Genomic DNA, 12,695 nt, shown 5'->3' on the forward strand with positions numbered 1-12,695 from the left:
AGTTGATAATGTGTTGCTCTACTAAGCAAAACAACTTGTTTATTTTTAATACAGTAAAAGGTTTGAGAACCTTGCAAGCGATCCTGTAGGTCAGCCCGCTGGAGATATGTTTTTTAAACTGCATTAGCACAACAATTTGACCACAATGAGAAAATGAGTGTTTGTGTTTGTTTGCCAGGGCATTCTGTTCTAAATCATTATGATTAAGTAATAATTATTACAGTGACAGGAGCAATGTGTTAGCTATAAATAAATTTGACATCCAGTCATAAACTGTATTGTTCTTAATTACTGATTTTCAATTTATTTACTTCGTAGAATGGTACTGTTTTGTGATATGATTTACTCACGGTATTGTTTATAATGTGATTATCTCATCTAAGGTACTGAGATGCCTTTCTATTACAGCTGTTCTTGTTATAAACTGACTTCATGTGACTGATTGTTTTCATATTCGGAGTCAAAGAAATTCAGTTCAGAGTCTGTTGCTGTGATGGTGAGCAAAGCCCCATATTTACTGAACTTCAGTGTGAAGAGGTTGGACAACCGTCTGGGATGTGTCCAGCAGCCGCTGGCCCTCAGTGACCACAAGGTGAGGATTTTTTTAGATTTGATAGAAGGATAGGATTTATAATAAATAGGAATTATAATGATAGGAATTATAAATAAAAGCTGCAGTCGTGGATAGAAATGCTACATCTCCTCTAACAGCCCGCTAGAGGGCAGTGTTTAGTAATTGAGGTCCGGGTTGGAAAGTGCAGAAGAAAAGTACATGTCAGCCCACATGAGGACGTAAAGTCCAGTTAGCTCACTAGCTATCAGTGGAATTAAAGGTTTTAGGGATTAAAATGAAACCGGATTCAGGACAGGGTTCGAGGTCTGTAATCTAGAGTTATCAGCGACAAATATATATATATAAATATATATATATATATATATATATATATATATATATATATATATATATATATATATATATATATATTACTTCCCACGTGTTGATTCAGTGATTTAGTCATGACTCTATGTGGAAGATGTGTGATGTATCTGCACTCGAGGATGTTGTGTATAAAAGCACAACATCATGTAGTTCTGCCTAAAAGCACGACTTACATGCAGACAGTGCTGATGCTTCATCCTCACAGCCGCACACAGAGGTGGAAGGACAGATGGAGATCATTCGGGATTCGGTTCTTCAGTGATCAGCGAACCGACTCACCTCCATGTCCAACAGACCGCACAGAGCAGGAAAACCATCAAAAAGGTTTAGTGCCTGTAATGAACTCTGAATTACATCCGGTTTTCAGTGCACCAGGACCAGTTCCTGCTCAACACATCTCCACCGGTATGTAGCTCTTCCACTATATATTTCCTGTGCTTGAGTCAGATTTGTGCACTGGAGTCCAAAAGTCATACCACAGTTTTCATGACAAGTTATATTACAGACAACAACTTCAACAAGAATCTCTGAACTTTCTGCACTTCTTAGTATTTGGTATGTCCCCATTTTTGCTGTAATGACATAGAGCACTCTGCTACAGCCATTGTAAGACATTTACAAAGGAATGGATGAAATAAGTTCAGTAAATGCTGTAACCTGGTCATGGTCAATGTGTTCCAGGAATACTGGACATGAATCTGGAATATACACTGATAAGACTCATACACACACATACACACACATATTAACACAAACAAGGTATAAGGGCAAGGTACAGTAGGTAAAATATCCACTGACATGTTTCTGGAAACCCGAGAACTTGGAGGAAACCCACATGGACGGGAGAAAGTAACCTGAGCTCAGGATTTAGACACAAAACTCAGGACCAGTGAGCTCTGTGAGGTGGAAATACTACATGCTGCTCCACAGCACTGTTCTAAATAAAAACTATTATGTGTAAATATATTGAACAATTATTATTAATCATTATTATGTGCCCAAAAAATAAACAGTACCTACCATCAGTTTTTCCAAAGCAAACTATGTATTTTCGACTGCTTAATGCGTCTTAATCTTTTCTGCTGCACAGATTTGGATGCAGTGTCCTGTCCGTCCGCACTGGAAGAAATTAGTGATGAGGATGCCGTACAGATCTTTGTGCCCCCCAACCTTCCAGCCACCACGTTCACTCTCAGAGATTACGTGGACAAATCCGAGACCCTAACAAATCTGGTTCACTTAGGTATGTTTTTGCTGCTGTTCATGCTTGTTTGTTTGAGTGATGTGAGCCCGAATGTGACCACACCCCCCTTTTTCAGGGGTTGATCTGTCAAAACTAGAGGAACGGCCTAATGTGGGCTCTATGCTGGTGAGGCTGGACTTCCAAGAAGATGTGGTACCACGGCTCCTTTTCTTGAAAGATCTGGGCGTTCAGGATGTTCATTTGGGCCGGATGCTGACTAAAAACCCCTTTCTTCTCACAGAGAACTTGGAAAATCTGCAAAATAGGTCAGTGCAAATTACCTGCTCTTTTACACATAGATTATTTTAACCACAAATAATTGATGATTATTTCTATGCTCTTTTGTTTCTATGATACACTGGTAAGCATAGCAGTAGTATAATAATGCTCATACATGGCTGATTATCAACACTGAACAATGTAAATTTCAGTTTGTCTTTTATAACTGAAAAATCTGTTACTGAAATAAACGTAACAATGTAAGAGATACAGCATGATGGTGCATGCTGTTCTATGAAAATAATCATTGATATGGCCCAATGGAAAGCTGTGCATTACCACACAGACGTTGTTTATTTTTCTTTAACCAGCATATTCCTCTTACACCACATCAGTTTAACAATTTTCAATACGTCAGTGACTCACAAGTCCTACTTTTAACCTGTCCTTTTACTATACAAGTCCAATACACATGTACTCCAGTTGGTACTATAGAAATTGTATTAGAACAGGCACATTTATACAAAGCTGTATTATGATTTGCATTACAGACAGTCACAGCTGCTGTTATAGAAAATTATTCAGCACCTACTGACCAGTTAGATTCCTGAACTGATACAGGACTGGTCAGCCCTGTAGTGCACTATAGAAGGAATGTACAGCAGTGTAAATAAATCTTTTACTGTTTTGTATTGATGTATTTTTAGCAATAGTTATTATTGCTAAAAAATTATTTTAGCAGTTAGTTATGACTTCACTCGAAATTGCTTTGTTGCATCTCATATATTGTGTAATAGATCAATTTTTTTAAAACTACATTAGCACAACAATTTGATTCATTTGAAGACCACAATGAGAAAAGCACTTGTGTTTGCCAGGACCTTCTGTTTTAAATCATTATAATTAAGTAATAATGTAATAACAGTGATAGGCCTAATGCTATTAATGTGTTAGATATAAACATATTTGGCATCCAGTCATAAACTGTATTGGTCTTAATTATTGATTCTCAACTTTTTACTTTGTAGAATGCAGTGGTGGGCCGTTAGGGCCAGCAAGGCCTTCTCTGCTGGCCTAAACAGCAGTGATCTGAATCACTGACTTGCATTTTAATATATTTAATATATTTAATATATTTTCTATGAATGTGCATTAAATTATTCCCAATAGTCTATTCTCTACATTTCATACCTTTTCTCTCAGTTGTACTGCTTCCAGTAGTGTATATTTATGATAAGAGTATTTATCCAATCATATTTCAGCCAGTGGATGACATCATGTGTTGCCAGGGTGAAAGAAATCTGCCTTAAGGCCTTCAGAATCAGTAGTGCAGGCGCCCGGAGCTTAAAATAAGTGGCAATGAAATTGTTACCTTAACCAATCAGATTTCGAGTTGGTGTCACTGGGGCCATCTGGCAGGCATATGATTACGTCAGCAATTTCCTGTCCTTTGATTGGATAATTGGAGTAGTCAGAGGCAATGAACCACACATATACATTGTTTCTATATTCTCTGCGTCTCATTTCGGATGCTGCGTCCTCCGGAGATTGCAGTTTGCTGCATACGGCATCAAGAATGTCTTTTTTGAGAAAAGTAACCGTAATAAAATTGACTACTCCTTGTGAGGTGTGAAATACTGTAGCCTAATTTCTTTTTTACTTTGCTGTTTAACAGTTGATTAGTATCTATTGCCGTGGCATCATAATGATGGAATAGAGGTGGATTAATTCAGGAAGGACACCAGTGAAGGTGTACGTGTGAAATACACAGCCCGCCACTGGTAGAATGGTATTGTTATGTAATATGATTTACTCATGGTATTGTTTATAATGTGATTATCTCATATAAGGTACTGTTAGATTGATGCCTTTCTATTACAGCTGTTCTTGTTATAAACTGACTTCATGTGACTGATTGTTTAACAGAGTTTCATATTTGAAGTCAAAGAAATTCAGTTCAGACTCTATTGCTGTGATGGTGAGCAAAGCTCCATATTTACTGAACTTCAGTGTGAAGAGGTTGGACAACCGTCTTGGATTTTTCCAGCAGCAGCTGGGCCTCAGTGCTCACAAGGTGAGGATTTGTTTAGATTTCCAGACATGATAGAAATAGGAATTATAAGTAAAAGCTGCAGTCCGGGATCTCCCCTATCAATGATTGTGCAAACACAAAATTTTTATCTATTTATATTAAATATTTATCTATTATTTATGTTGGTGCATCTAATATTGTTTCTTTTATCCTTTCAGACCCGAGATGTTGTAACTCGACTGCCGAGGTTACTGTGTGGAAGCTTAGAGCCTGTAAAGGAAAACCTAAAGGTACGGTGAATTGCTTATGGATAGTGTTAGCAATGTGTTTAACTATTTGGGCAGTTTTTCTGTAAACATGTTTTCTGTTCTATTTTTTTTACTCAGGTTTGTGAACTGGAGTTTGGGTTTCGCAGAAATGAAATCCAGCACATCATCACTGTGGTTCCAAAAGTGTTAACAGCTAATAAACGGAAACTGACGCAAATATTTGACTTTGTCCACAACACAATGGGTGTTCCTCATTCTCTCATTACAAAGTTCCCACAGGTATGTGACTCCTGTAATGAACTCCTTATTAAAGCACCATTACTGCATAATAGAGAGCATGCTGAGTAAATAGAGAGAAGTAGTAGTAGTACTACTAATTAAATTATATGGCCCAAAAGACATTTGTGCATCGTTCTGCGAATTATTTATTAAACGTCATTCCATTTCTGGATCTGCTTTTAACTTTTACTTTACTTGTAATCAGGGAATAAAATGAGGGCATTAAATCTCATAATTATTTTCTGGTTTTCATCAGGTCCTGAATGCAAAATTCCTTCGTATAAGAGAACGACATTTCTTTCTTGAGTACTTGGGTCGTGCTCATTATGAACCGACTCATCCTAACTACATCTCTCTGGACCGGCTGGTGACCCTTCCTGATGACGCTTTCTGCTCTGAAGTGGCTTTAGCCTCTCTGGATGATTTTGAACGATTTCAGAAAACTCTGTAGCAACTCTGTAACATTGTATTTATGCGGGCTTCAGCGTCTGAATTATTTTGAATGTCTAGTATTAATAATAAAAAAAAGACATTAATTACAAAGATAAATGTTTTTTGTTGGGTGTTAGTTGAAACATGTCCAGTTGTGTTGTTGATGTGCTGCTGGTAAACAATGGTTATATTCATATAAATTTGCTCATAAAACAAATAATTTATGATTACATAAGGCTTTTGAAGTAAGCTAATAAATGTATTTTGTTTTTTGTTTTCTTATAATGTTTATGTACATATATTTTGATAGATAGATAGATAGATAGATAGATAGATAGATAGATAGATAGATAGATAGATAGATAGATAGATAGATAGACTGATTGATTGATTGATACAGTACTGTTCAAAAGTTTGGGATCACTCAAAATTTGTATTGTTTTCCAAGGAAACACACACGAAATTACTCTGAATAGAAAATATAGCAAAAGAACAGGACACGCTGACAGAGTTAGAAATAATGATTTTGATGGAAATGATGAATGTTTTCTTCAAACTTTGCCTTCATCAAAAAAAAAAAAAAACTTTTGCAGCAATTACAGCCTGGGCTGTAATCAAGCTGAAATATGCAAGTGATCCCAAACTTTTGAGCGGTAGGGTAGACAGACAGACAGGTATATCATAGATAGTCAGATACATAGATAGCTATCTATCTATGTATAATATAGATAGATAGATCTAAATTAAACTATTTTAATGTATTGAATGGGTTAAGTAAGGAATATGAATAGTGACTTTCTTAGTCTTTTGTTTTTAATAGTGTTTGCTTTTGTTGAAAAATATTTATTATATATATATATATATATATATATATATATATATATATATATATATATATATATATATATATAATAAAATAATAATAATTATTAGTATATTACGTGTCTAAGGTATAGTCAATTCAGTTTATAAAAATAACTAACATGTTTACCGTAACATTTTGTATATATGAAACATAATGTTAATGCTATTTTTATAAACTGAACTAAAAATATTCTAAATTATAAACAGGTTATAGGTTAGATAAGAGTGATTTTAAGATGTCTGTAGGAATAACTTTAATGATGATGGCTGCAGTATAAAGTTATTATTGTATTTCTTTAAACTCGTTTACAGAATTAAGACGGTTAAGGGTTTCTTTCTCTGAGTCGCGCTGTGATTGCGTAAATATAATAAACACGGTCGCTGGCTGTAACGTCACATTACCCATAATCCTTTGCTGCTGTCCCAAGAAGTGAAAATGGCGTCGAAGGCACCAGGTAATGAACTGTTAGCTCCACATCGTTTTTGTTGAATGTCAGCTGAAATAATATCCTGTAAATGTTTTAATAAATGCGTTGGCAGTCTCTTGTCATTGTGTTTGGTTTGTGCTGGAGTTTATAGTGCGCTTCGAGCTCGTTTAATGCTTCACTTCAGTGTCCTCTAGCCTCAGTGTCCCTTAGCTTAGCTAGCTAACAGGCTAAAGCATTGAGCCGCGCTCTGTACTGAGACTCACCTTCTACAGCACGGGATCTGGTATATTATTCAACTACTAATCTGATACAATTTACTTGTCTAAGGCAAATCTAATGACAAGCGGCAGTCTGATCTAGCGGTAATAAAGTGCTTGCTGCTGTCCTAGCAGGTTAGCTGTAATGTCAGTGACTGTTGTATCTCTCAAGAAACTGGGGTAGTTTATACAACCTCAGTTATACTACTACATTATACCCTTCATGAGGGATAGTCTTGCTATAATAGTAGTGATATTAATAGAAATTATTATAAATAGTCGCAATGAAGCAATTCTGAACATTAGCGATCATCTTGATTTCTAATAGAACATTCTTTCTGCTTCTTTCTCCCAATCTTGTAGCGGCAGGCAGGCTTGCATTGGGCTTCAGGAAGTGGTACTACAATGCATCCGGGTTCAACAAGCTCGGTGAGTAATGTGTGTAAGCTCCTAGAAATGAACAAATGTTCGATTCAGTGCTCAGGTCACATTGTATCTATTGACCCCTGGCTTTTTGTTGTTGACCCTTGGCGTCAGGCCTGATGCGAGATGACACTATCTATGAGAACCCAGACGTGAAGGAGGCCATCCGCCGACTTCCAGAGCCAGTCTACAACGATCGAATGTTCCGCATAAAGAGGGCCCTCGATCTTTCCTTGAAGCATCAGATTCTTCCCAAGACCCAGTGGACAAAATTTGAGGAGGTAAGTAGTAGACCATTGCATCTGAGAAATATTGGGGATGGTTTCTTTGTGATATCAAGTCGGGGAGTTTCTCCTTGCCTCCAGCGCTTCTGGCTCGCTTATTTGGGAATTTACACATTTAAAATTTTTATTTGGAGTTTATAAATTTCTGTAAAGCTGCTTTATGACAATGTCCATTGTTAAAAACTCTAATCATATAAAACTGAGTTGCATTCGTATCAAGTTTTAAGTTTAACAAAAGCTTGCAAAATATACATATATTTAACTGGTTCACAAACCAGATGTTGGTTGTGTAATATGAATTTCATCTTTTAGATTTCCCACATACTGATTAGTTTTTTCCTGGTCAGTGATTGTCCAGTACTTTTTTCAGGATAGATTTACTATTAATGGAACAATCTTAATATCCATGACCTGAAAATTGCTGTTTGTTTGTTTGTCCTGTAGGATGTGTCATACCTTGAGCCCTACTTGGAGGAGGTTATTCGTGAAAGAAGGGAAAGGGAGGAGTGGCAGAAGAAATAGAATAAAGGGGAAGGTTTGAGGCGGTGGCTGCTCTCTGTATTTAAGATAAAGTTTATCAAGTGTGACGTCCATGTACTTATTAAATTTGGTTTCTGTCAAGTTGGTTTTCATGGCTCTTTCTTTCAAAGTAAAAGCAGAAAGTGAGTTTTATTAAATATTTATTTGCAGGTATTGTGGTATTTAAAACCTTTGCTTACACACCAAAAAAAAGTTTACTGTCATATAAAATGTCCTAATTAACATTTCACCACAGATTTCTTCAGTTAGGATAAACTGTAAATGAATCGACTGCTTAAAAGCCCAGCATTTACATAGGACCGAATGCTTTAAAAAAAAAAAAAAAAAAAACACCCCGATATCCTAAACTTGTGCATTTAAATATAACTAATTAACTGGACATGAGTTGAAAATTTCACGTGGTCTGGTTTTTCTTTCAAAAATAAGTGCATCTACTTGGACTGTCTTCATCCCCTGAGTAGAGTTTTAAGCCATTATACTGGTATTGGAAAGGCTGGTTACTTATGCGAAGGTGCCAGCTTTTACAGATTTACAGTCTGATCATTTCCTACAACACAGGAAGACTGCTTTTACAGCTAAAGTACCTGTTATTGAATAAAAGTGAAAAGATGTGTTTAAAGTCCTAGTATATCCATGCCATTTGAAAGTATTTCTGCTAATGTGTGTGTGTGTGTGTGTGTGTGTGTGTGTACATATATAGGCTAATTTCCCACCTCTTAGCATGTCTGGAATTTCACGTTAACAGTGTTGACTCGTCAGTGTATGTAATAGGTTCTATAAACAGCTAGGTGAAACACCAAGGATACTTTCAAGATATTTTCACTCTACATAATTACATAACCAGTGAATGAGTAGATGATCTAAATCTAGTTCTATTGCACGATTCCGGCCGTATTTTTCTCCTCCTTGCACTCAATATGGGAATTGTCTCTTCCTGTATTTTGAATAGGAAAACAAACCACCTCTGTTCTGCGATCTCACTCATTTAGGCTCTGTTCCCTCCGTTCAGTCACGCTCGTCACAGTGTGTATGAAGTTCCCTATGACTGTATTAAAGGAGTGCACCATAGAAACCCCTAGCTCGTTGCTTGTCTCATGGATGTCCGGATCATAGACGCCAAGCAGCGGTGTGCATACTTCGATGTGTCCTTTCCCAGCTTGTTCGAGAATGGCCGTCAGTTCGCTCCTGGCTTGGTGGAACTTCTCTCGATCGTAACTCAGCAGTGCAGAATCATCCAGCGGGTAAGTTACATCATCAGAGTAGCAGTCACGAGGTACTGGCAGCTCTATATACCTAGTAGAGATATATATTTGACTAAACATACCAGTCTTCAATATGTTTATAAGTCTGATGATCCTTACCTTAGAGCTGGATAGCCTTGTGCCAGAATGTTAAAGAGTTGGCGCAGGGCTGCTGTGCTCAGTGGGTTACCCAGAATCTTAAGCTCTTCTATGGCATTGCAAGGTCTCAGTGACTGAGTGAAGAGGTCCAGGTTCTCATCTGACAGGCCACACTCCTCCAAACCCAGACTGCTGAGAGTAGCTGAGCAGCGATGCAGCAGTTTGCGGAAGGTGTTGGGGAAGAGATCAGCCACCACATGGCCACTAAGATCCAGTTTTACTAGGAACTCGCTGTGCAGGCTGTTCGCCAGGTAAGCCATGTCCACAGTGCTGAGGCAACAGTTAGCCAGCTCTATACACTGCAGTGGAGTCCTCAGAGGACTGAGGACAAAACAGATAGGTCACTTGGATAAAGTTATGACACAATAACTGGTTGCTGTCTATAAGAATAGAATAATGAAGATGTTATTCCACCTCCCTGGGTCATGACCTTCACTTCACTTTACATTTATTATTAGATAAGCTTGATATTTATTTTAACACAGTCATAATTTGCATACCTCTGTTGTATATTTATTTTTTCTGTGTTGTGACTTCCCTCTGCATTGTTTTGTGTATTATTACGAAAGACTTTACTCAGATGCCAATCAGTTTCAGCATGGAGCAGCTGTCTCCTTTCTAACTAACAGGCAAAACAAACAGCTGTCTTGTTCTGCATGATATGTGTGCACATCTTTCATCATCTGTTTGACATCTGGGTTTCTGTAGTGAATGGTGAAGTGGAGAAATTTATTTTTTAAGTAGGGAAATGTATGGTTAATTTTTTAGTGTTTTCATTTACTGCAAGCTCTCACATTTTGAGAACTAAATATCACACACATGGTACTGACTCAGTTAAAAGAAATTAAGGAAGGTACAGACCAAATATGAGAAGAAATGACCAGTGAAACGTTGGTGTAAACACAATTGATGCAAAAAAAAAAAAAAGGGATTTATCAGATTCTCAGATACAAAAATAACTACACCCCATCTCTATATTTTTTAATATCATATTGTGTTTCATCTCCTCTGCATTTTTGTGTCTGAGAGAAATTCTTTTTTTAATTACTGTTTTTTTAATTGTTGTTGTTCATTTATTTATTCCTTTATTCATCCATTTCTTCATTTATCAATGCAACTTCATTAACCATTTTATCCTGAACAGTGTACACCTTGCACACACACTTTCGAGCACTCGTTCACACCCAGAAGTAATTTAGCCTGGCTAATCCACTTCCTGGAAGACAGGAGGAAACCAGAGAAAACCCTACAAAGATATTGTCAGGATTGAACTGGGGAGCTTGGAGCTGTGAGGCGGTGATGATATAAACATAAAATCCTCACCTGAGCAGTCGTCTCAGTTGTCCTGTAAGGGTTGAGAAGCCCAGGTAGAGCTCTCTCAGCTCACTCATCTTGCTCATCAGCTCTCCCAGCACTGTCAGTAGGTCCTCATCACCCTGAGTCAGTCTGCGCACATCCAGTGCCTGCGCTGGTAACGTGAGCGAGCGCAGGTGAGGAAAATGAAGCTGGGACAGCATCACCTCCAGATGTGGAGCCTCCAGATGAACATTATGCACAACCTCCAACTTGTGTAGGCCTTCAGTGTTGACAAGGCGCAGCAAATAGAATAGGTTTTTCAGAGGAAGTGAGTCCACACGCAAACCCACACAGCGCAGTTTTAACGGGCAGTACCTGAGCAAGATTAGAGCCTGAGTCACCATCTCATAGCTTCGTCCTGTTACAAATGCATTGAGCCGGACGTTCACTTCCACCTCCCAGGCTGATGCTGCTGCCTGATCTGCCTGCATGGCCACCATTGTCTCGTAGCACATACGTGTGAGCAGTTCGGTACGACCCCAGCGCCCCAGCGAGTTTCTGCAAGGACACGCCTGGTGCTCAATATCCTGCAGTCCAGTCAGATCCACCACCCTCAGGACTTTGGCATATGTGGTTGCTTCATTAAGAACGTAGTCCTTCAGTCCCGTCAACAGGGCTTTGAGACAGAGGCTGCAGGTGTGCGAGGTGAGATCCGTCTGGCAGTCTGGAGTTTTTCCCAGTAACTTCCGCAGATTGAGCTCAGCGAGAGGCCACGTCTTGACCAAGTCATGAAGCATATCTGCCTCTTCCAGCAGGTAGCTGGCCTTAAACAGGATTGGGTAGAGATTATAAGACAAGCAACTGAGATTCCTAACAGCACATGGGCCACTTTGAACGAAACCCTCCGCTGCCAAGAATTTCAAGCTTTTCATGCTGTTTTTAGCAACTCTTTTGTTGTTCTTGTGGAAAGACTACCAAGAGTGTTTTTCCCCCCTTTCGTCGCTCCAGCATGTGTACAAGCATGGGATCTGTCGAGTTGTGTGTTAGGCTGTGAGAGTGAAGAGGTGGGAGTTGAGAGGGAATTATTTTTAGCATCAGCTGTCTCATGGCCTCAGACACAACCTGACTCACAGGCTATAGTTCTATTTGAAACTGTGACTTGCACTGAGCTTTTCTACAGGATGGTACCAAGCACATCTGATTCTCTACATAGAGCAGTAGAAGAAACTTATATATTTATATATGATGAAATGTAATGCAGAGATTAGCAGTGAAGCAATTAGATTAAAAAAAAATTGAACATTTCAGTGAACTACACAGACACATTTTGTCTAGATGTCTCTCATGACTCACAGATTTCTCATACCATCACAGCACCTGGGTTTGATCACACTCTTGATGTAGTCTTACTTATAAAGTCAGTTTTAGTACTATTGCAATTCCAGGCTTCATAAATTAGACATCTCCAGAGCATTCAGTCTGTGTTTAACAACCGCCGAAACTTAAAAAGGGTTATACAACTCTCTTCATACTATAAATTACATACAGTTGAGGTCATAAGTTTATATCCCCCTTGCTGAATCTGCAAAAAATTAATCATTTGTAATAGTTTGTATTTTTTATTCAGTTCTGCCCTGAATATTTCAAATATCAGATGTTTACATATAGTCCACAAGACAAAATAATAACTGAATTTACACCTGAACCTGTTCAAAAGTTTACATCCCCTCGATTCTTAATACTGTGTGGTGTTACCTGGATGATCAACAACTGTTTTTGTGTTTCAGGA

General features: G+C 38.1%; 3 protein-coding genes across 3 annotated transcripts; 2 read left to right on the top strand and 1 right to left on the bottom strand.

Annotated features, from left to right (window-relative positions):
- Positions 1-975: 975 nt before the first annotated feature.
- Positions 976-5,664, top strand: mterf3 (mitochondrial transcription termination factor 3). The gene is made up of 7 exons (XM_058378175.1): positions 976-1,345; positions 2,031-2,183; positions 2,260-2,449; positions 4,329-4,476; positions 4,653-4,724; positions 4,821-4,982; positions 5,239-5,664. The coding sequence occupies exons 1-7, from the start codon at positions 1,018-1,020 to the stop codon at positions 5,431-5,433; spliced, it is 1,248 nt and encodes a 415-aa protein (XP_058234158.1). The 5' UTR covers positions 976-1,017; the 3' UTR covers positions 5,434-5,664.
- A 978-nt stretch (positions 5,665-6,642) lies between these two features.
- Positions 6,643-8,291, top strand: LOC131344879 (cytochrome b-c1 complex subunit 7). Its single transcript, XM_058377427.1, has 4 exons — positions 6,643-6,733; positions 7,327-7,392; positions 7,501-7,667; positions 8,115-8,291. Exons 1-4 carry the CDS (start codon positions 6,715-6,717, stop codon positions 8,190-8,192), a joined length of 330 nt encoding a protein of 109 aa, XP_058233410.1. The 5' UTR covers positions 6,643-6,714; the 3' UTR covers positions 8,193-8,291.
- Positions 8,292-8,429: 138 nt separating this feature from the next.
- Positions 8,430-11,904, bottom strand: lrrc14b (leucine rich repeat containing 14B). Its single transcript, XM_058378100.1, has 3 exons — positions 10,934-11,904; positions 9,572-9,931; positions 8,430-9,503 (listed from the first exon to the last, which is right to left on the bottom strand). Exons 1-3 carry the CDS (start codon positions 11,836-11,838, stop codon positions 9,188-9,190), a joined length of 1,581 nt encoding a protein of 526 aa, XP_058234083.1. The 5' UTR covers positions 11,839-11,904; the 3' UTR covers positions 8,430-9,187.
- Positions 11,905-12,695: the final 791 nt, after the last annotated feature.

Source organism: Hemibagrus wyckioides, linkage group LG24, assembly GCF_019097595.1.
Source record: "Hemibagrus wyckioides isolate EC202008001 linkage group LG24, SWU_Hwy_1.0, whole genome shotgun sequence".
Classification (NCBI taxonomy): Eukaryota; Metazoa; Chordata; class Actinopteri; order Siluriformes; family Bagridae; genus Hemibagrus; species Hemibagrus wyckioides.